Source organism: Pseudopipra pipra, chromosome 6 (genome assembly GCF_036250125.1).
Source record: "Pseudopipra pipra isolate bDixPip1 chromosome 6, bDixPip1.hap1, whole genome shotgun sequence".
Lineage (NCBI taxonomy): Eukaryota > Metazoa > Chordata > Aves > Passeriformes > Pipridae > Pseudopipra > Pseudopipra pipra.
The window spans coordinates 18,077,857-18,100,603 of NC_087554.1; the positions used below are offsets into that span (position 1 = coordinate 18,077,857).

Consider the following 22,747-nt stretch of genomic DNA (forward strand, 5'->3'; position numbering starts at 1 on the left):
AATTAATATTTTAAGACTCTGGTCCTGTGACATTTTTTAAATACAAAGATTGGTGACACAACACAAATGTTCACTTGAATCAGATTCAAACACATCCTGGAATCTGCCCTCCCATCCAGCAGACAACTTGTGGGAACGTTCACTTTACAAAGTTTTGACTCTACATTTAACATCTGATTTAACCTTACTGAGCAGCAGTACATTGGTTTCTTTCAACTCAGAGCAGAGGAAGTACCTGTTAAAGGTACTGAAGCAGAATGTTTACTAGCTATTTCCAGCTGAAATCCTTGATTACCACATCTAAACCAACTTCCCTTCAACAAGGTTAAAAGCCTGACCTCTGCAAAAAAAAAAGAGCAAAAACAGCCCTCCCACCCTTTGTGTAACAGACTAAAAGCCATTTTTAATGGAAAAAGTCACTTCCCTGTACTGTACATTTTATATTCTTAATTTTAAACAAGGGTCAAGTCCTATTAAGGCAGGGAGCTGGTATTGGTTAACATTGCAGTACTCAGACAGTGATGTACAAGACATTTATTTGCAGTATGATGACAGTGATATAAGTGGAAAAACCAAAACTGACATGGTTAATATTAAAACTGTTCAGACAGCAATTCACATAATCTCTGAGATACAGCTTCTTTACTTGTTCGTAGTGTGAGCCTGTACATCTGAAAAAGAACATAAAATTTTACTTACTTTTTAAACACAGTTTGGCATTAAATGAACGCACAGTCAACTAGTGAAAACTAACAGTTACCTCCTACTTGCTTTATAAGCTTTGGTAGGAAAAAGACCTCAAATCAAAACATTCAGAGGCAGTCAGCCACTGAGTAATACAGCTTTTTCAAACCACTGGCTGAACCAAACTTATATTCAAATACTTGTAGAGAATTACTTTCATTATAGTATTTTTAGCCTTCAACAGAAAGGTGTTGTCCAAAATTTTTCTTTAAGAGGAGTAAATGTTGTGGAAAAGTTTACAGACCCTCTACTACCACTTCTTCAGGGAACAGAAGACTTACCACACAAAACTTATTTTTAGTCCTTAATTAATTTTGATAAAACCTCTATCAAAAAAGCTTGAGTAAAAATATTCTTAACATTGTGTTCATGCTTTCTCTTTTAGCCACTTTTTTACTAACTTAAAATGGCAAAAGAAAGCATACTTAACCTTGTCTGAGGTGCACAAGACAAAGACATTAAATGTTTCAAACCTTCACGAGAAGATGAGACTTCAGGGACAGTCTGGAATATTACAATGATCTCTTCTAACAGGAAAGGGAATTGCTATGAAGAAGCAGCTTACCAAAATGGTATAATGTCATGCAGGACCAGCTACTACCATTTAATTTCCTGTTGGAGCCTGCAGTCACAATCTGCTATTGCAATAGTGATTTTTAAATACCTTAAGGAGTTTCAGATACACACAGATATTTAGCTCAAATGAGAACCTGTATTTAAGCTGTCGATAGTTACACAGATACCTGTGCCTGGAGGTTGGGTTCAAGGCGCAGCAAGCATCCAATCTGAGTAGTTTTTGTATGTATGATACCAGCACCAACAAAGTTGGCAGGATTGGGATCTACCTCCTCAAGCAGCGCTGATCCAAAGCCTATTATCTGTGAAAGAAATGTAGAAGATTCAGACGTGGGGAGAGGAGGACACAAATATCAAGTCTACCCAAACACAGCCACCACCAAACAGCAAAACAAGTAGGAGACTAACTTTTAAATGTTCAAGACAAAGAATTCTCCAATACCAATTTCATTACAACACATTTTTGAAAAATGACCCTGCTAATGAGCTGTTCCTGTAAATAAGGTTCTTCTCAAAAGCAACTGAGAAATAAGTTAAGATTTAACAGAAGTCTCCCCTGGTTTTGATACAGCCATTCCTGTCTTGCACAGTTACTTCTGTTTTGCCTAAGGCAGCCAGTTCTACAAAAAGTGACTTTTCTAACTAGTAACTCTAGTACAAATTAGGGCTTGAAGTATCTTCCAGTTCAGTTTTAAGCAGTGAATTGGTGTTTTCTTAAACAGCTTCAAGTTTCCAGCTGCTATTGAAGACTATATCTAATTCAAATCACAGTGAGAAACAGTCCATTCATCTCAGCACTGCCAAGACTCTGTTACGCAACATGGATAACATTTAACAGGATGATCCAATTGCCATATAAACCAAAATGCACAAAGTTTACTTATGCCATGTGCTGGTTTTGGTTGGGATAGAGTTAATTTTCTTCTTAGTAGGGTGTGGGGCTGTGTTTTGGATTCCTGCTGAAAAGAGTGTTGATAATTCAGGGATGTTTTAGTTCTCGCTGAGCAGTGCTCACACAGAACCAAGGCCTTTTCTGCTTCGCACCCCACCAGAGGAGGCTGAGGGTGCACAAGAAGCTGGGACAGGGTACAGCCAGGACAACTGACCCTAACTGACCAATGGGATATTGCAAACTACATGATGTCCTGGCTCAGCATATAACCTTGGGGAAGGAAGGAAGAGGAGGATGTTCTTAGTGATGGCATTTTCAGAGAATCACAGAATCATTAAGGTTGGAAAAGGCCTCCAAGATGTTCGAGTTCACCCTTTGACTGAATACCACCATGCCCACTAAACCATATCACAAAGTGCCACATCCACTCATTTTTTGAACATTTCCAAGGATGGGGATTCCACTACTTCCTGTATTATGGTTTTATCTATCTTAATGTCCCTATGGTGCTTTTTTCTTATTTACTGCTTATTATTCCTCTCAGGCTTTATATTGTCCTTATAGCAAAACTTGAATTTTTCTAAGAGTACAAAAGCAAAGAAGTATTTCATAGCTCAGATTATTTTTTATGTAAATTTGCTTGAGCTCCAGATTTGCTGAATATGTCTGCAAATCAGGCTTGCAGTGTTCACTGTGTGGTTTTATGTGCTGCAGTACTGAAAGGTTTCTCTGACTTTCTCAGACATTTATTGAGAGCAGACTGTACCATATCACAACCTTCACCTACAGCCAATGCTCCCATATACAGCACTAATCCTAGTAGGTAAAAACATGTCTCTGTGTAATAGTCTGACCTCAAAAGAAATCCTGTTCTGCTGTTAAAGCTGCCTCAGATGTGGTCCTGCAACTAGGTGCTGTGAAACAAATACTGAGAGCACTGACCACTCAGCTCTTGCAGCTCCTCACCATCTGAACTCCAAGAGCAAGGAGGGAAGGAGGTTGGGTAATACTTTGGTTTCGTTTCTTTTCTTTTTGCTCTTAAATTGCCAGAGCCTGGCTCTGAAGTGTGGAGGCAGAGGATGAGATATAAAATCCTGTTTTAAACCTGCACTCTTACCAGTTGCTTTTAGTAGATAAAACTGTGTATTGTTATGGCAAAGTCAACTGCCATCAAAGAGCCTTATCAAGGTTGTTAGCACTGTGTATAACCTGCTACTGTAGCAAGCTATGGAAATAAGGGCAGTGCCTCTTACACATTTGAATACAGAACACCTTTCACCTCTTCAGTGGAGGTAAGATATACATATATCATCTGTCATATATGCAGACATACATATACCATCTGTCTCTTTTGCCAGTCAGAATAAATAAATTGTGTAGAGTCCATCTCTGGTCAATATTCTTAGTTTCCTATCGATAAAGTAATCTCTCCAAGTAACTGTTACACGTGAGGGAGCCCTGCTGTCCTGGGGATGGCTGAACACCTGCTTGTCAGCGTTAATTCCTTGCTTTGCTTGCGTGCATGGTTTTTGTTTTAGCTACTAACTGTCTTTATCTCAACCCACATGTTTTCTCACTTTTAACCTCCTTATTCTTTGCCCCATCCCATGGCTGTGTGGCACCTAGTTGCCAGCTGAGGTTAAAACATGACATGCCACTAACCCCTTACACTATGAATTAAAAACACCACACTACCACCTACCTTTGCTTTTGTGATCTCTGCATCCATTGGGTGTTTTGCTTTGAAGATATTCTGTACTTCTTGTTTTGGACTGCAAGGCAAGGCAAGATAAACACGTGTTATGTACAGCATTGTTCAACAGCAATTAAGTCTGTTGGGAGAGCTTACAGTTTACAGGATTAAGTATGGGATGAGGTACTGCACCAGCTACATTCTCAATACACCTTTTTCTTCCCTTGGCCCACCACAAGAGCCCCAGGCCCAAGTACCAAGTCTTACTTGCTCAGTTGCTTCCAACGCTGAAAAAAGTCTTGAGAAGACATCTCTGTTGGCTGGAAAAACTTATTCAGTGTGATGGGTAATTTTACTGAAAGATTTTGAAATGTTCCACCATACCTGCATATGGAATAAAAAGAACACAATGTATACGGCAGTGTCAGCAGTCTCTCAGCATAAATCAACCAAGCAACAGAGGATGAACACTAAGGTCCAATTGCTTATGATTAAAATCTATCATAACCAGATGATATTTATAATATAAAGTTTAATCCACTGTTAAATGAATTTATTTGCTCTGCTTAGATAGCACACGAATTGGCCAAACTTTTAACAGGGATCTCTCAGTTTTAACATAGATTGTTATCCTAGATATCACCCAAAGGAGTGAAGAATACATCCCTGTGAAAAAATACCAACAAAACCATTTTAGACTAGAATAACAGCATGTAGCCCAGGAAGCAGGATTTCATAAAGTTGAGCTGATGTTAAGTGGACAGAACAAGATTCTATTTTTGGTTGCGTACATTTTCAGGCCAAGTCATTTGCAGAAATGTTCTTGGTTTCCAGAAGGGAGAAGTTACTGCATATATTCCTGTCAAGATTTCTTAAGCAAACAGGAAGACTGCTGTTTTATACAGATAGCAGAAAGAGAAGTCATGGAGCCATTTTATCAGTAGCTGCTTCTTGATTGTTCGTTTGCTTGTTGTTTTTTTTAAACCACATTGTTCCAAGTAGCTTAAAGCTTAGTTAGATCAATTTTTCAAGTAAGTAGTCTACCCAAGAGAGCTTTGTGTGTCCAGATTCTACATTTCAGTCACAGGACCATGGCAAATTTAACATCTTTCATCTATTTAATTCACTAGCATTTGAATCCTGTGTTTTACCTGAACTGAATGTTCAGGATTGGAGCTTCCATGAAGTCTGACACGCATTCGATGTTCACAACCTGTTGAACCTGTGCACCTCCATCCACTGTGGGGTCAACAGGTTTTGTCTGAAGATTCAGGCATAAAAATGTAGTTAAGGAAACAGATCAATGACTTGATAACTTAAAAACCAGCAAATCCTCCCATAAGCTACGTGAGGAATTAGCATCACATTCACTCATTCTCTACGTGCTACTGAACATTCAAAGCTCAATTCTTGTACAACAAAAAAGTTTGTGGGGTGGGTTTTTTTGGTTGGTTGCTGTTTTGTTTTGTTTTTTTTTTTCATACTTACATACCTACAAGCAATAACTCCAACAATTCTCAATAATTTGGATACTCTCTTAAAGATGCCCTTAAAAAGGTATGAAAGTACAGACTTAACAATAAAAACCCCAGGACTATTTTGAATATTACAGAGATACCTTGAGTCAAACACTGCTGATTACACAGTCTCCCAGAAATCCTAAATTTGCAATACCAAGCATTAAGTATGAGCCATAAATTAGGAGCTTATTTTAAAGTGCGATCATCTTGGTGTACGTGTATTCTTCCATCTCCATGTCAAGTTTTAGGTTATGGGCTAATGCAGTACTTGAAGGACATGTCTCTCCCCTGCCACTTAATGACAGTGGAAAAAGCTACATTACATATTTGTTCAGCCTAATTTCTCCTTATTTCAAGACTAAAATTTGTGTTTAAAACCAGAGCTTTAAAGAAAGAATCTTCCATCCCTGCTGAAGACTTGTTCTTTCTACAAGAACTCTGGAAAGCTATCAGCAAGTTTCCCATTTCTTCATGTTCAAGGACACCATGCCTGGATCCAGTAGCTTTATTACAATTTTGTGCAACATAAACCATAAAACCCAAATAAAACCAGACATGTGCTACTGCATTTAAGGATATTTGACTGAAGGTCATCTGAGCAGATTACTGTTGGAGTAAAATTCAAGAACTGTGTTGATGTCTTATTACCATAGAATATGAACATACGCCCTAGAAAGAAAAGGATGAGACATCAGAATTTTAGGTACACTTAATCATATTGAACTGTTCATGTTTTAATTTCCTAATACACTGCCTTCTACCTTTAAAACAACTTTTAAGAACCAAGCATAGTTTATCTTACCAAGATATTCCCAGTTCAAAATGAAATGATTTAGCCAAACCATTAGATCCCTCCCACAGTAGCTGTCACACAAGCAGTTAAATAATCAGTGGAAGTCTTCCAGTTGCTGCAGAATGTTACTTTTTATGTAAAGAAGCTACTACACCACCAAGAGTTTTGCAGAAGGGGAGAAGCAAGCAATCCTAGTCCTGGCCTGTATTCAATTCCCAGCCCTTTCCTAGATACTTCCAGGATCTCATGCATTAAATCTGAAGTGTATTGTGTCTCATACTAATACAATAAGCTATACTGTAAGATATAAAAATTGAGAAGAATGATCCTTTATAACCCTGGCTGTATCAGTCATACAACTAGGCAGCAAGAGCTGGAGTTTACAGTACCACTTAACATTCCCATTTCATCTCAGCTACCAAAAAAACCAAAAAATTTAAGGAAACAAGAGCCCACACGGAAGACAGGGATGCACAAACAGAGGGAGTCAGTCATAAGACCGCCTAGGCCTATGATCACATTTTCCTCTTAAGCAGCTGAAAATTAAGTAAGTCTATCTGCAATATCATGCTGGCATTGAGACTGATAATGCAGACACCTAACCACTTGGTCCAAAAGATCTTACCCAGGTTCTGCCGAAATTCAGATTTCAAGCCAATTTGTAGCAACTGATTTTCGAATAAGACTCCATTATTTTTACACACAAACCTAGGGGAAGAGAGGGAAAATGTGTTTTAAATTGAGCCACATTAAACAATATTTAGAACCACTAAATTCAGGGTTTACACAGAGGATGAAGATTGCGGTTAACCTAGAATGCATCAGTCTGTGAGAGAGGCCTTTGCAGAAAACTGCAGTTAGAAAAGACACTTTTACAACCAGAACCACCACTTGTAGGACACTAAAAGAACTGAAATTTTATTTGATAGGATGTCTGAGAAACTAGGAAGGAAACCACAATATGCTATACACACACACACTGTCTAATAAAGGACCAAGCAACAGACTAGGATTTTTCTTATTAGTCTTGAGAACTTCTGAAACTCATTAGGTTGGTGCAGAATTGAAAAGTTTGAAGCTTTGACTGTTTAAACCTGAAAGAAAAAAGAATCTCTTGTTTTACCATTCCTGTATCACCCAAGTGAACTGAGAGCTGTACTTTTTCCATTTTGAGAGAGAAAGCCCATTATGCAGTGATTTCAGTCCTTTCTGTCACCCCTCGCTTAAAAGCAGAAGAGGTGGTCAGCAAACATCTGCCTTTTGCATACAAGGCACTTAAAACACACTCCCAAATATCAGTACTTTTGACAAGTACTCTCGTGGGGGTTTTTTTATTTGCGAATAGTTGCAAAACTTAATATACAACTGGCACTGCCTCATTTTAGAGAAGTGTGTGATAGCACTGACTTGTAAAGGCAACCCTAACCTGTGTATTCATGAGCCTGTCACAAAATCCACAGCATCCACAGAGGTGTTCTATAGTCACAAGTCTGACAGTACATGTTTCTCTAGTTTTGCTGGTATTAAGTTAATGCACAATATAGTTTTGCTTTATAACTATATTCTGGAAATTGCCCAGCCTTGCAAGGTTTTAGTATTGCTTACTTGTGAAAAAGCTCATCAGCATCATGCACAGTATCAGCTGGTTCCTCAGAAACTACCTCAGATGAAGCCAGGTCAGGGCTAGTTCAGGCAGCAAAAAGGAAGAAAGGCAGTAGCGACAGAGATAGCAGGAGTTAGTAAAGACAGCTTAGTGCTTAGTTATTTCTTTTACCTCCTTCCTCAAAAATGGCACTGCTGAGTTTAATGCATGAAAAATTTATTAGCTGCCCTAGCTCAGTACACCTAGAAAGGTTTTAGGCATTAGGCAATGTTTTCCCCCACTTTTCTCCCCCATCCCACCCAGACTGTTAGAAAACAGAAATTCTTCATGAAGACAGGAGATAGCTGAAGGCGTTCAGTAGCTTAAATTTATACCTCTTAAAGAAGCAAGTCCTTTTCAGTGTTTAACTGTGACAGCAAAAATGTTTTAGTTCAAAATCATCAATGTAGCTGTATATTAACTACTACAAATGTGTGCATTGAAGCAGAGACCTCATCAACCTTAGCACCCCTTCTAATTACAGGTGCACAATCAGTTCCTAAAAACACACGAGTATTAAGCATAGGCAAGAATACACGGGCACACAGAGAATGACTTACCCAAGTAACAGATTAGAAACAAAAGTGACAACAGCACTAAAAAGAGGCAGGAAACTGTAAAAAGCAACTTCTCAGTATCATTAGAGAAGCATTTCATCATTTACAGACAGACCAAGGAGTTGGGCAATGCTATACTTTCTTCTGCAGAAAGAGAAAACTCTTTTTAGGTAACATTTGCTTATGAAGCTACTAGTATTGGTTTCTTTTTTTTATGCTTAAAAAAAATGCATGAACAAGCTTGTGCAGCTTCCTAAAGTCTTGGTATTGTGTTGTAGGATCAAACACCACTTATGACTTTCCAAGAGAAACACAAGATCAAATCTTAATCACTGCAAACCTGCAACAATGTATTGCCTAGTATAAAATTTTGATGAAAGAGTCAATGATCCAGGCAGATCAGTTTCCCTATCTATATCTTCTATATTAAGATGCATTGCAAATTTGTCATGTCAACATTCAAAATTTGGTCCTTGACAATTGTAATACATTCTTTGTCCAATAAGACAACTGATTTTAAAGACATTCTGTGATCTTGTGCTATTTATTCCCAAAATTTTAGCCAAATGACATTTGAGAGTAGCCCCAGTGGCTTTTAATACTAACAGGATTTAGAACACGTACCTACACTAGACTGGCTATTGTAATTAGAAAGACACTTGCATTAAATCCCCTATTAAAAAAAAAAAAAGAAAACCACTTGTTCTTTATCCCCCTTTTCACACCCGCCTGTTAGACAGTAGCAGAGTAATTTAAGTATATCTTGAAATTCTGGGAAGCAGTATCTCTGGATATAATCCATCTCACTGTTTCAGTATCAGCTTGCCATAAATGGAAAGACACAAGAAGACTTTAAGAAAATAAAATAAGAATAAATATACTCATATCAGGCCAGATAACCCCCAAATTCAAGATGTATTGAGATGCAGAAGCAGCTTAATTTAACAAAGAAGCAAAACCAGCATGAAAACTAGACACTACTGTGTGGCCAATATCCTCGGGTTGGTTACAACAGACCCAGTTTTTCCATTAGCAGAGATATTCAGTAACAGCACATCCAGCAGAGAGTTCAAGAACACCTCTCTTGCTGAAAATGTACCACCTAGGAATGCATTCAACATGCTGAAATAAAACCAAAAGTTATTTACTTTTTTCCTTCAGTCCTGTTTTAACAGACAAATTCTCCTTCAGATTCCTTTCAGGGTGACTTAATTACCTCGCAAAGTTGTCATCAGAACCAGGAGCAAGAGGTGCAACCGCAGAAGCTGAATCTGAAAATACATCCACCAGCAGGCTACCACTAGAGGAAGGTGGGGGAGCTGAATTGGTGATAGGGGCAGCACCCAGACCCAGCAGATCCGCCGATGGAGAAGGAGTAGACTAAGGAAGACAAGACACTTGGGTGTTACACTGCAGGAAAACTGAAACAAAGCTGTTTCTTTTGCACAGACAAGTAAGCTACAGCAAAGTGCCTCTCCCCACCCCAAATCAAGGCTCAAATAGATGTAAACGGGTTCACAAATGCAGTTATTAGGTTGTATTTCAACTTAAGGTCATTTACAGATGTGGTTTTCTTTTTTTCCTTTGAAGAGAGTTATGTCCATCTAAATGTCAGATAAAAAAACAAAACCAAAATTCATCTGTCTAGAATCTGATTCTGCAGAAGAAAGATGACAAAGATGACAAAGTTTTTTCTCCCCTCTCTTCTCTCTTCTTAGTTTCAAGGGAAATTAAGTACTGTAGGGAACAAAATTCAAATTTGTTGCTTTTCTTTCATGAAGAATCCAGCAAGAAAGGTAGCAGCTTTTACACAAATCAAAATCAAAGGTCATCACAGCATCTTTAAAATTGACTATCTATTTAATCCTGGGTTTTTGAAGCTTGGCAAACCTTAGAATGAATGTAAAAGCTAACCAGCAAAAAAAGCAGAGCCTGTAGCCAGTTCAAGCTGCAAACACTGAAGGAAGAGGCAAGACCTTTAAAGTATTTTTTTCTCAAATAGAAAAAATCAGGTAGCCAGGACACAATTGTGGAACAGAGGTTGCATATATGTGTCCAAGTTGCATGCAAGAACAAAGCATAGACTGTTAATCAAAATGTTCATGTTTTAGACATTAGCACCTTACAATATGCCAGGTAATCTGAAGATAAGTCATGAGATACATTTGGATTGAAACTGAAATCTTATGTTTGTAAGCCAACTCAAAGTTATTGTATACTCCAAAGACTGAAGTTGATGCAGTATAATGAAAAATTCCCTGGCAAAAAGTTTTCATAAGCCAATCATTAATAATTACTGAAAACAAACAGTTGGAGCTCATATTTGCAATGTTTCTGGCATCTAAACCAGGGTTACACCAAAGCCACTAATGAAGGTAACACAGTGCAGATTGTTACATGCCTGCAACCCATAAAGTGAAGCTCATAAAACATAATGCAATATTAACTGCCAGTCATCCCAGTCAGTTTGGCATGCAAAGAAAACTTGGCAAGTTTTCACTGGAAAGAGATTTCTGTCCAATCAAAAATGTTGCACTTGGAGTATCTACTTTCATATACTACAGTGACTAAGTATTATGCTCTAACAAACTGGGCAGGGAGCATGCTACAATACTTCCTTCTCTTAGATAATCTTCTACTGTATCTTAAATGTAATTACAAGTTATGCTAGGTACTAAAACCAGAAAGAAGTATTAGATAATGGGAAAAATTGATCCTACCAGCTTTAATTGACAATAAAATGAGAAGTTTCAGCTCAGAAGAAAAAAAACAACTGTGGCCTTGTCTATCATAACTGAACTCAAGTATTACTGTCAAATAAACAGTAACAACATTATATTGATTTAAGGACGTTCCACTTCTAGTAGAAACAGTAACAACCCAAACCAAGATGCAAAATAACATGTTGGACATGTTATGTCCACAGAACAGCTGATACTTTGAAATTCAAGTTAACTCCTTTCAAATATTACTTTTATAATTTAATAATGTAATTTAATAGTAAAATCTAATAAGAGTTTAATTTTATAATCTCGCCTTCACTGCAATTTCACCAGCAAGTAAGTTCCCATTTCTAAGTTTACAGCAACACTTTTCAAATATCGATGTAAAAGGGATTTTTTTAGGCTCAGTTTGTCTCCATTTATTTAATTATTTCCAAAGGAAAACTGCATCCAAGCATGCAGTGGGGGAAAGCAGCTGTGCATTCCCCTGCTTTATAACAAACACCCAATAGTCTTAAGTTTGAGATGAGAAGTTGTAAATGCCTAAAAAGCCACTTGAAGGAAAACATTCTTTTCTCACTTGCACACCATCTAAATTAGTGAAATAACAGCTTTTAAACTCACAACAGCACTGGCATTGACAGAGGCAGGTTCAGCACTTCCATTCATATCAGAGCTCCTCTCCTTTTTGATCTCTTCAAGGTCAGTAACTGTGCCCGGGCCTTTCTTCTTCTTGAGTTTAGCCAAAATAGAAGATTCTCTCTCTGGAAAGGGAGGCATTTCTTCCAACACTGTAGCCTTATCACAAAAAAGAGGTATTAGTTAAACTTAAGACAAAAAGCCAAACCAGCTTCTGAATCTTTGAAGAGATACACCCTTATAGATTGCATAGGGCAAAAGCAGAAGTAATTACCCACAGAGAAAATTACTATGCAGTTTATTGTACAGTGACAGATTGACTGCTTTTTAAAAAAAATAAAATATTTAAAACTTTCAGAAGTCCTCTCAAAGCAGTTGATTAAGAGAACAGGAGCATATCACTTCTCTGAAACACTGCTATTAAATTAAAAATAAAAATTAAAAAAATTAGATCACAGGAGATCTAGTGGTCTTTAAGTCAAGCAGACCTAGACTAGATCCTTGAGTAATCTCTGTGGTTTTACTCAGACCTAAGCATTTATCAGCTTTAGTCAAAACTAAATCTGCTATGCTCTGGTCAGACCTGAGAGCCCCAAGTTAAATCACTGAACTTCTAGAGACAAAAAATTACACTTTTCTTGACAACCATCAAGTAAAGTCCTCAAAGCAAAGCCCTTTGTTATCTAAATACTGTAGGACCCTGTATTATGCCAACTTTCATTAGCTTCTCAGCTCCACACTAACACGTTTTAAAGATTGTTTATCCCACTAAAGCAATAACAACTTTTAATTTAGCTCTAAAGTAATGATCACTGCAGCAGAATGAGGTAGACTAAAAGAATCAGCACCTACATTGTAGATCCTTAATCCTGCATTAAGATTTCTGATCAATCAGGTAAGGTTTAGTGGAGTTAACTTGTTGACAGAAGAGTTCTGCACAAAAAATAAAATAATCTTTATACCTACCAATATATCAGTACTAGCAATAGTACTGAGCCTCAAATACTCAACAGCTCTCTGCTGCAGCTCAACATCAGCGTTCTTTAGCTGACTGTCACTGCGTAAAACATCTTGAATCGTAGTTTTGATTTCTGGAAACAGGTTCACAAACTTGATGTAGGTAGACAGAAGCAGAGCTCGGGTAGGAACACTACACAGATGAAACTTGGAATGTAGCAAGTTGAACTGGATGAGAGGACTTAAAAATGGGAAGAAAAATAATTTGTTCAGTTTTTGTAGACATGATAACCCTTATTAATGCATTACTAAAAGCTGAATCATTTGTTAACTAGCTTTTAGGAATGTTAAATAGATATTAGATTCTCTACAGAAAGCATTACTACTTCAATTCAGTATTTTACAAGGTGTTTTACCTTGATCTTGGATCACCTGCTATCAGATTTCCAAACTCTCCCAAGATGTAGCCACCTACTTTTACAAGATTCTCATGGCATGCTGGAGCTTGAAGGGCCTGTAGAAACATATTAATAGTAATCAATCTGCAACGTATGAAAAAAGATCTTTTCTGTAACTTCCATTTCCAGTTTCCTTGTCTACTTTCCTGAAAGACCAGACCATGGGTCTAGGCACTATAGAGCACTCATGATAAAAGCATGACAGGTGGTATGACTTCACAGAAGACTCTCTAACCTAAGTTATACTTGCTTAAGAGCACTCTTTGGCTCTTCTAGCAGCACTGTGGACTTTTGAGGACAAACAGCTACCTCAGTTTCCCCTGTTATATCACATGGTGTTCACTTAATTCCTATCTCATTTTGAAAGTGAATTGAAAACAGTTATTCTCACCTCAAAAACAGTCTTTGCTGCATATCCTTGAACATCATCCCTGTTGATGACAATCTGAATAACTCGATACCACACTTCTTCACTGACGTAGTCACCAGCAATGCGAATCAGATTCAAGATTGTATCCACATACCAGGTATAATCCACTGCATACTTCTCAGCTAGAATTGCAACTTTCAGAACCTGAACGCACAAAAGAGAATACAGAAGGTTGATTAGCTTCTGCTCTAAGCTGTGCATTATGATTTACTTTCATATACACCCAGTGACACCCCACGGTAGCCTAGAAGCCTCAGTTTCAGATGCATCAGCTTGGTCACTTGTTCCCTCAGTTAAGGTAAAAGATGAACATTGAAATGCTGTGCCAGAACACAGCAGTTGCCAGGTACATAGAGTTTTCCCATAATGCATTTAAGTATGTTGTATCTTTGCCTTTTCAACTGTGTACCTAAGTGATCAAGAGCAATTTATTGAACATTTCTTGTTTGCTATACCATCTAAACCATCTCTGAGACAGGATCAAGCAGGAAATTGAAAACCTCTTAAAAAAAAAAAAAAAAGAAAAAAGGTAAAAGGTGGAAACTCAAGCTAGCAGAGACAAATCAGAGTCACCAAAGTATAGCTGACTTTTTCAGGTCATACTCAGATTCCTACATCCTGAAGCAAACAATCAGCTTAGGAGGAGACCTCTACATACTTTATTATAGTTATATTTACTACTCTTAAAAGAACAGGTCAGCATAAAGGAACAGAATGAAATTCACGTTATCTGCCAAGACAGGGGACGTTGTCAACAGCAACCAGACAGTACAAGAGGTAAATCAACTAACATTGTATTCCATATACACTTCTCCAATCAAGAAACCTCAGCACCTAACTAAGCTAAATAACTCCTGTAAGTACAAGCCTTGGCTACCATCCTAGGAAGGTCATTAAGTGAGTATTTCAACTTCTACATTTTTATCCTACTGGTAGGAAGGAGATAAGTATCAGGCCTCTCTTTCAGCAGATTATAAGGTATTGCTTTTGGGAACCCTTAGGCAGAATGTTCTCACAGCATATACAGTATAAAGTTCTACCTACAAATAAGCATTTACTACACTAATATTTGAAGCTATCGAGCGGTTGACTAGAGTAGGACCCAACCCTCAGATCTAGAGACTGTTTGCTCAGGATTGATAAAATTCACTTTGCTTTTTATATGCAGTGTTCTGAAAGCAAGATCAGTTTTTAAAATTCTTAGTTTCCAAGGGTCTCCCCTGGCCTCCTTTCCCATTAGTTTAACCTAAATTAAGAACACTCTTAGCTATTAGATTACAAACCTAGGGAATTTTTGTTTGTTTCTTTTGGTAGTTTTGTCTGTGGATTTTTTTAAAGCCACCATGAAAAATTATCTCTATCACAGACTATGCAGCATCCTTATCAATAAATGATACTTATGGTACCAAAGCCAGCTATGAAAAAAATAAGGAAAACACAAATAGCTCACAATTTCTTCTCTAATGGAATAATCAGCGGTCTCCAGGTAATTCAGCATTTCAGCCACAATCTGTTGGGCATTGCTTCGGTCACACATTGCATACAGAAGATCTACAGCTCTTTGTCGTACACTTACATCTCTTTCAGTCTGTAAAAGGACACAGTGAAAGGTTAAGGTGATTTCTTCTTTATTTGGAAAGTATATGCAACTTAAGAGATGGAACTTACTACAATCCACAGTCAAATTTAAACCAAGTGCATTTTTATCATCTTGCAGATTATGAATGAACTTACACACATAAGCTATGAGTTTCTCATTCTGTTCTCAGTTTCTGTCACCTAGAAAGAGGTCACTGGAGTCTCAGAACTTCCTGCTTTTAGATAACATCACAAGAATTCAAATCATGAGGTTTTGCTTCTGTAGCATACATATTCAGATCTGTGAGGGTGCTAAAAGAATGGAGGAGTTTGTATAGAACACTCCAGTATTACCCTAAGTAGGGTGATTTGTGGTCCACTATGCACTAATCAGCACCACTGGCCATAAATGCACCAGTAATTGGCTGATATTGTTAAATTGTTACCAGGCCAATGGGACAGTAGCTACCTGCAGGTTTAATGTCAGGCATGCCTTGTAACAACAGAAGCCCAGCTAGAACAGATATGTACACTAAAGTTAGACAAATGTATTATTAGACATCAATACAATTCCAAGCATGAGCTTGGAAGAAAACAATGCTTTTAAAAACCCAGGTGTCCAAGTAAATTTATACACAAATCAGTCTTATTCTTTTGACTTGTGCTTTGTAACATAAACACGGCCTGGGAACATGTCTTTCTGGTTGACTGTCTTTACAATTCTGCACTGGAACCTGATCTGCTCTTCTGCTTCTCATAAACTACTCCATTGAAGGAACAGTGTCCAATACCAGCAAGACAGTAACAAAACTGTCTCCCCAGCATTCTCAGTTTCGAAATTCCACATTTTTAAAGAATTATTCATCCTCAGTCTACAGCTTAAGCAGACACCATAGTGTTACAGGGGACATAGCTACAAGTATCAGATTCACCAGCAAGGCGCAGAAATAAACTGCAGCTGACCTCTAATTGCCAGCACAGCAAGATTTTGCTGGATCAAAGAAAAAAACTTGAGCAGACTTTGAGAATAACTCATCTGGTCCCCAAGTATTATAAACTGAATTGGGGATGGGGAGATAGATTACTTGGGGCAGTGCAGGAGAGGGTATTGAGGCAGGGGACAAAGACAACACTCAAAACCAGATCACACACTTAAATATTTACCTTCAATGCATTGATAACTGTTTCTATGTGTGTTTTCACAGCCTCATGTGAGAATTCAGAGCTGGCAAGCGTGCACATGCTTTCCAGTGCTAGGTAACGCAAATTAGTTTCTCGGTGCTGCAAGAACTGACCTAGCTGGTTACAGGCACGGACTAGTAGATTTGGCTCACTGCACAGAACAGGAGAGAAAGTGAAAGGGTTAAAAGCAACAGGTTTGAGAACACTCAATACAGAATACTATTTTTGCAGTGGAAATTTCTTAAAATGCCTCAAAGTGTCTGCTAGAATGCTTTGCTAGTGAAATGAAAATTCAGACACTGTGAGCAAATAATCTGTGGGATTAGAGCACCGAGGTCAATACAAAACACCAAATAAAGAAGCGGCAAAAACCAAAGCAATAAAAAATATGCTGACAGCAACACAGTTCATTAATACTGTTCAATTCAACTACTGTGGTTGTCTTCCAATCTAGCAAGCAACTTCATATTCTGTTCTCCTCCCCTTCCTCCCCCAGTAAAATTCAATTTACTGTTGAAGACAAAGTCCCAGTTTTTCATTTCAAAAAAACCCCCTCTCATAACAGAATTGTTCTCACAGCTCACCTGTCGTGATGTATAATTAAGCTTATTGCCTCAAACAGGACAGCATTCTTCGCATTTGAGTGTTGTACTTTTTTTGACTTTGGTGGCTCCTGTGCTTTGTTAAGAATAGTTTCCAGGCATTCTGTTAGACGGCCACGTACCGCAGGGTCTTCTGGAGAAGAACAAGCCGTTGGACAACTTCATCTTCCTCAAAACCCTAATCTCAACCTTAGGCCTTTCCCCTTGCTAAGTCTGAATAAACTCAAGTATTCTGATACATTAGAAACATTTACCCTCCCTCAATATACAGTTGGCAAAAGAATTCTAAGCAACAGTTCTATCTGGGTGAGAACAAAAGCCAGATACAATCTGCACTGTAATATATTTCAAGGCTTTAATATAGTTGATAACATTAAAGAATGTTTAAAACGGAAATTGCCACTAGTTTGGAAAATGTCACTGGTTTGACATTCTGTTAGAATTAAACACAACATAATTCAAAAGGCCATGTAGCTTAGAGCTATCTGAAACACTCAAGAATAAAAACCTCAGCATCCTTGTCTTAAGACAATGTGCTTGCACTCCAAGTTATGGTATAACGCTGCAGCAGAGTAACTCTTTGGAGTCAGTGTACTGCATAAGAGCTGACCACTGCTGTGATTTGTGCATTACCTGGAGGGGGATAGCACTGTAACAGCCTCAGAAGTTTCACAGATAGCCAAGGAGCAGGAACAAAGTAGTATGTGTAGTCCTGAAGATCTGTTGATGCAGAAGTTACAATCTGTAAAATAAACAGACAGTATGTCAGCTACTGAAGTGATCCACAATCATTAGAAGGAGCCAAAGAACACTGTAGTTCACCTCAGAGAGGCCTGCAAAACTGCACTAGCAATGTTTAATTCAGTAGATTAATTAGGTGCAAGTTTTCATACTATGAGTATACCATAGGAAACCCTAGTAATAGAAATTCAGTTTTACAGATACAGCAGTCTAGGAAGTTTCTTCCTGAAAGCACACTTGCTTTTCTTAGGCATGAAGATGACCATCTTGTTACACCAGAACGGTTAACTAGAAGCTTGACTTTCTTTGCATCAGCAATTCAAAGACAGATTCAGCCAACAGAAGGCAGTCTGGTGGCTGCTTGTAGGTGAGCTTGGAATTCAAGTGTAGGATCCTATGACAGACTGAACTAAAGAAAGACCAACTAACACCTTCAATAATATCCATACACCAAAGCAAAAAGGAGATGGCTTTCACAAAAGAGGTTTAAATGCATAATAAAATGTTATAAGGATCAGACTAGGTTTCACAGGGAGCACCCCTCTCCATAGATTTCTTTTCCCTCTTTAATTCTAGGGTAAGCATGAGTTTGGCATTAGCTTTGCTGGGAATAATTCTACCTTATTCTTGCTACTCAATAATAGAACAGCTATGAACTTCCCTCAGCACTCCCTTGCTTTTAAGTATTAGACAAAATCTTCATATTTGAAAAGAAATTAAATTTCTTTGAACTACAAGTAATTTTAGGGTATAAGACTACATAAATCTGGGTCTAAAATACATTTCTGAAGTAGCATCTTCACATCTTCCATACTTTCTAAAAGGAAAAGAAAACAAACCAACAAAAAAACCCCCAAAACAGTAACATCAGTTTTCCAGCAAGGAGATGCTAACTTACAGACATGCCCCTCCACTCTTCTCTGCACCTCCTGCCCCTGCTTAACCCCCTACACCCATTTACAGAATATCAAATGCTCATGATTATTAACCTAGCAGCAGTTCAAAAGAATAGGGAATAGGAAGGCAACTCATGTTGTTAGAAGCTTAGATAAAGTTCAAGCTACAGTCTGTATTTTTGAGGGGTTTGTGCAGAAGTCAGTTGGATCAGTATTTGATCCAACTACTCTTTGGTGTTTATAGTAACAAAGTGAGGATTAAGCTCAACTGCATCATGAGGATCCTTTCAAACACAAGTCACTGAGAGAGACAGAAAGACACCTTTTTGCTACATAGACTTGGAGCATAGCAGGGGTTACACCAACAAAGTTTGGGCAAGCCAAGACAGCTTTCTGTCCAGGTAAGCAACAAGCGTTAAAAGATGTTAGGTGAGCCAGCTACATGAAGTGACACTGAATCATCTTCACATTTAATGGTACACTAAACTAATCTGCCTCTACAAAGCTGAACAGTAAGCTAACCTGATCTAGAAAGCTGAGTAAATTAATCAACAGTGAAGAATTATCAGGGTTATCATTGGACTCACTCTGCTTAATCTAGACACTGCCAAGGAGACTGAAGTCTTAAACTCTTCTGGGTTCTTCTGTGCCAAAGTGGTGATCAGGCTTGTAGCTGCAGTAACCACACCCTAGAAAAAAACACACCAATACAATTAAATTTTGTATCAGTTTAAGGTGCTACCAATAACACTTTTCATTTCAACTGCTTTTTAAGAATCAACAAAACTGAGTTTATCCCCATGACAAAGCCCTGCATTAAAAAGCCTTTTATTTGGCTAGCAGCTACACTAATTCCACACCTGCAGAATCCAACATGATACTGGCAGCTTGCAGAGCATTTTATGCTATTTTTGTGTTAGCTTTGCCTCATATTTGGATAGTACATCTAAAATAAGAGAGCTGTATTAAAATAAAGCCTGGACACAAATTGTCTTGTTTTACAAAAGAAGTGTGAGCAGAAGCAAGATGCAGCAGATTCATCCAGGAAAAAATTCTCACAACCCAACATAACAGAGGACTTTGTATAACACAAACATTTTATATTACTGCAGACTAAAACACTCTTATTACTGTTGAAGTATGGGTCCTATTAGCCTTACTTTCATAAAGTAACTAGACTAGGGAAAAAAACCCAGTGTCTTTTATCTAGAACAATGGGTCTTTTGAACCAACAAGATGAGAATGACAACACAAACACCACGGGACAAGAAGTCCAAGCACAGACAAATCAAGTCTTCCATCTTTAGTGCAAGTCTAATATTAAAAGGCCTAGGAAAATTAGTATAACACCTGTACAGTATGACTTGGTATGACAAGAATAATTTATTTATAGCCAGAGCAAAAGAAGAACTTGTGCATACCATTCTTCTATCTCCAAGAAAAAGGCAAAGGTTTATTAAAAATGAACATACACAGCAACTAAAAAAGGACAAAAACTCCCTCCATTTTCTTCCCAAAGCCTGAAGAAAACAGCAACCCACTTGCTTGAAAGGGTCAAGAAGAAATAAATTGTGCATTTAACAGCAGATGTTACATAATTCTCACAGTTCATACACACTAGGCCTGAGAAGCACAATGAAGCTGATTTACCAAGTGCTGGTCATTGAGGAGATGCACCACCCTGGATGTCCAGTCTCCCATGGGAACAAGGTCAGGAGAAGTTCTATACAAACGCAGCAAGCATAAAGCAGCACTTTGCTTCACACTATCCATAGTGTCTCTGCAAGAAAATATGGATTTAAAATACAGTGGTTCAGTCACAGCACTACCTGCTGGACAGCATTATGCCAATCTTCAAACTGACTCAGCATCCCTGCCCAGGTCACATCTTTTCAACAGAAGCTGAAACAGAAGTTCACTAAATTCTTCCTATGTTCAAGTATTTGTTCTTAATTTAATCCAATAAGTTTAACTGGTCAAGTTTTCAACCATTACAAGTGTCTAGTAGTCTCTACAATTATTTGTTACAACTTCAAGTGATATTTCAAATCTTTTGATCAGAATTGAAAGTTTATCTCATCTAATCACCAGAAAAAACTTCTTCCAGACTGACCCAGGTCAAACAGTTAAGGTACACTGTGTTATGAATGCTACCAAAGCTGGATCTCCTGTATAGAAGATACAAATAGGTCCTGTATAGCAGATTCAAATCATTAACTACTCAAAAGTTTCAGTACCTATATCTAGCATGCAAGTCTGCTATCAGCAAGCATGCAAACCACAAATCTATTCACCTCGCCATCTCTGCTGCTGGCACAGGAACAGACTATTTTAAGAGCAGCATGCTACTATTCTAGTTCAGTGAACTCCCTGTCACAAAGTAGACAATTAAGCATTTTGTGTGCTGCACAAACAAAAGCTATAAAATGTACAGAGCATTACCACTAAAAGTTTTAAGAGGTCAGTTTACAGTGTGCAATCCTGATTAAATGTTTAGAAACCTCCACATCCCCAAAAATTCAGCCCAGCTATTCTTCATGAATTTATCACTTTTCCATGAGATCAAATGGTATCTCAATTAAAAAACACAAAACAAAACAAACCCACAAACCTATTCCTCCCCTGCTTCCAATTTATACTCAAGCCAAAAGAGCTACACTGAAGCTGCAAATGTAACTGACAACGCTCATTCTGCACAGGTCACTTAGATAGGACATGTACACATATGTATTTCATACATATTATCTTAGAAATGTAGAGGGAATGAGATCTTGAAGAACATAAACAGAGCTACAAGTCTAAGTTCAAACAAGTCTGAACTGAAGGTGCCACACTCTGTCTGCAATTGGTGACCTTAAGTGAAATTTTTGGAACTTTTTAAGGTTATCTTATTAAAACCCAGGACTCATCCCTGCAGTGTTGTCTCCACTGTGCTACATGGAGAATAACATCTGGCAAGGGCAGTGCTTGACATTTAGAGTATTAATACAGTTCTTATGCCACATGTCACTTTTTATATTAATTTAAGACATTAAGTTTGCTATAGAACAAGATCCATGCATATTCTAAAATATTTCATATCCATAAGAGTCTAAACACACTGTTTACACTTGGACATTTTAAGTTTCACTAAATACATTAGCCCTAGAATCACAAGTTTGACTTCACATTTACTTAACTACAGTTTCGGACATTTGCCAGGTCTGTTTAGAAACCTCTAGCTAGTTACACAAATTGCTGTTTACATGGCTAGCAGAGGAAGCAAGAAAGCCCACAAACCAGTAATGTGTTCCTTATGAAGTCAGTGCCTTTACATAAGAGTTTCAGTTTATAAAAAAAAATTGTAGTATAAACATCTATTTAGGTTCATTTCTTTCTTTCACTAAGAGAGGTAATGAAAGTAAAACACACATTTCAGGGGTGTTTATTACTACACATTTATATAGAACAAAAAACAGATCAGAATAAAGCTGTAAAAGCCTATTCAAGATACTGACAGTCTTAATTTCCATGTATTTCTACACACCTACAAGCAACTCCATACTCAGTTAAGTCCAAGTACCTGCAGCCACTGGAAACTCTCACTCTACTGTAAGCCCAGGGCTGTATAGCTCTAAGCATGGATTAAGCTGCTGCAATGCAACTGAGTTGCTGAAAAGGTTTATTGGTATTGTACTTGAGAGAAGCATCTCATACTCACCCAGCCACAAGTATTTTTGGAATTTCTCCAGCAAATGCTTCCGCCATCTCCCTGCTCCCCACGTTAGCAATGCAATGCAGAGCAAGCCCCATGAAGGTGGGGTTTCGGCTGGCCAGGTCATTCTTGATGGCATTGTTTATTAAGCGGATCAGCTCACTGTTAGAGTTCACTAGGACAGAGATGAAGAGATAGCCCTGGGAGTCAGAAAAAGCAAAACGAAAATTTATTTTAGTTGACTTCAATTCTGCTTTCTGTTAACGACACAGGTCATTCTTTGAGACATACAGTTCTCCTCCAATACTATATGGGCAGAAATAGAAATTTAGATACAGCAAAGGCTAGGAAGATTAAGTAAACAAAAATTTAAGTTTAGCGTTACCCTAATTTATCTGGTTTTAAATGTTTCATCAGTCTATTTCAGCTT

General features: G+C 37.9%; 1 protein-coding gene across 4 annotated transcripts in view; it reads right to left on the reverse strand.

Annotated features, from left to right (window-relative positions):
* Nucleotides 1-519: 519 nt before the first annotated feature.
* AP2A2 (adaptor related protein complex 2 subunit alpha 2) overlaps nt 520-22,747 on the reverse strand; it is a 45,435-nt gene continuing 23,207 nt past the window's right edge. The window contains exons 4-23 of one of the 4 annotated variants that reach the window (XM_064657613.1): nt 22,324-22,517; nt 20,274-20,403; nt 19,211-19,312; nt 17,620-17,728; nt 16,969-17,116; nt 16,367-16,535; nt 15,075-15,212; nt 13,586-13,768; nt 13,153-13,250; nt 12,746-12,977; nt 11,765-11,938; nt 9,634-9,797; nt 7,824-7,901; nt 6,844-6,926; nt 6,005-6,094; nt 5,057-5,180; nt 4,173-4,289; nt 3,915-3,984; nt 1,488-1,622; nt 520-671 (exon numbers count right to left, since the gene is read on the reverse strand). In XM_064657613.1, the coding sequence (XP_064513683.1) occupies nt 594-671; nt 1,488-1,622; nt 3,915-3,984; nt 4,173-4,289; nt 5,057-5,180; nt 6,005-6,094; nt 6,844-6,926; nt 7,824-7,901; nt 9,634-9,797; nt 11,765-11,938; nt 12,746-12,977; nt 13,153-13,250; nt 13,586-13,768; nt 15,075-15,212; nt 16,367-16,535; nt 16,969-17,116; nt 17,620-17,728; nt 19,211-19,312; nt 20,274-20,403; nt 22,324-22,517 (2,616 nt within the window). In that variant the 3' untranslated portion in view covers nt 520-593. Of the gene's footprint in view, nt 672-1,487; nt 1,623-3,914; nt 3,985-4,172; nt 4,290-5,056; nt 5,181-6,004; nt 6,095-6,843; nt 6,927-7,823; nt 7,902-9,633; nt 9,798-11,764; nt 11,939-12,745; nt 12,978-13,152; nt 13,251-13,585; nt 13,769-15,074; nt 15,213-16,366; nt 16,536-16,968; nt 17,120-17,619; nt 17,729-19,210; nt 19,313-20,273; nt 20,404-22,323; nt 22,518-22,747 lie in introns of all 4 variants that reach the window. The other 3 variants (XM_064657612.1, XM_064657616.1, XM_064657614.1) reach the window with 3 other exon arrangements.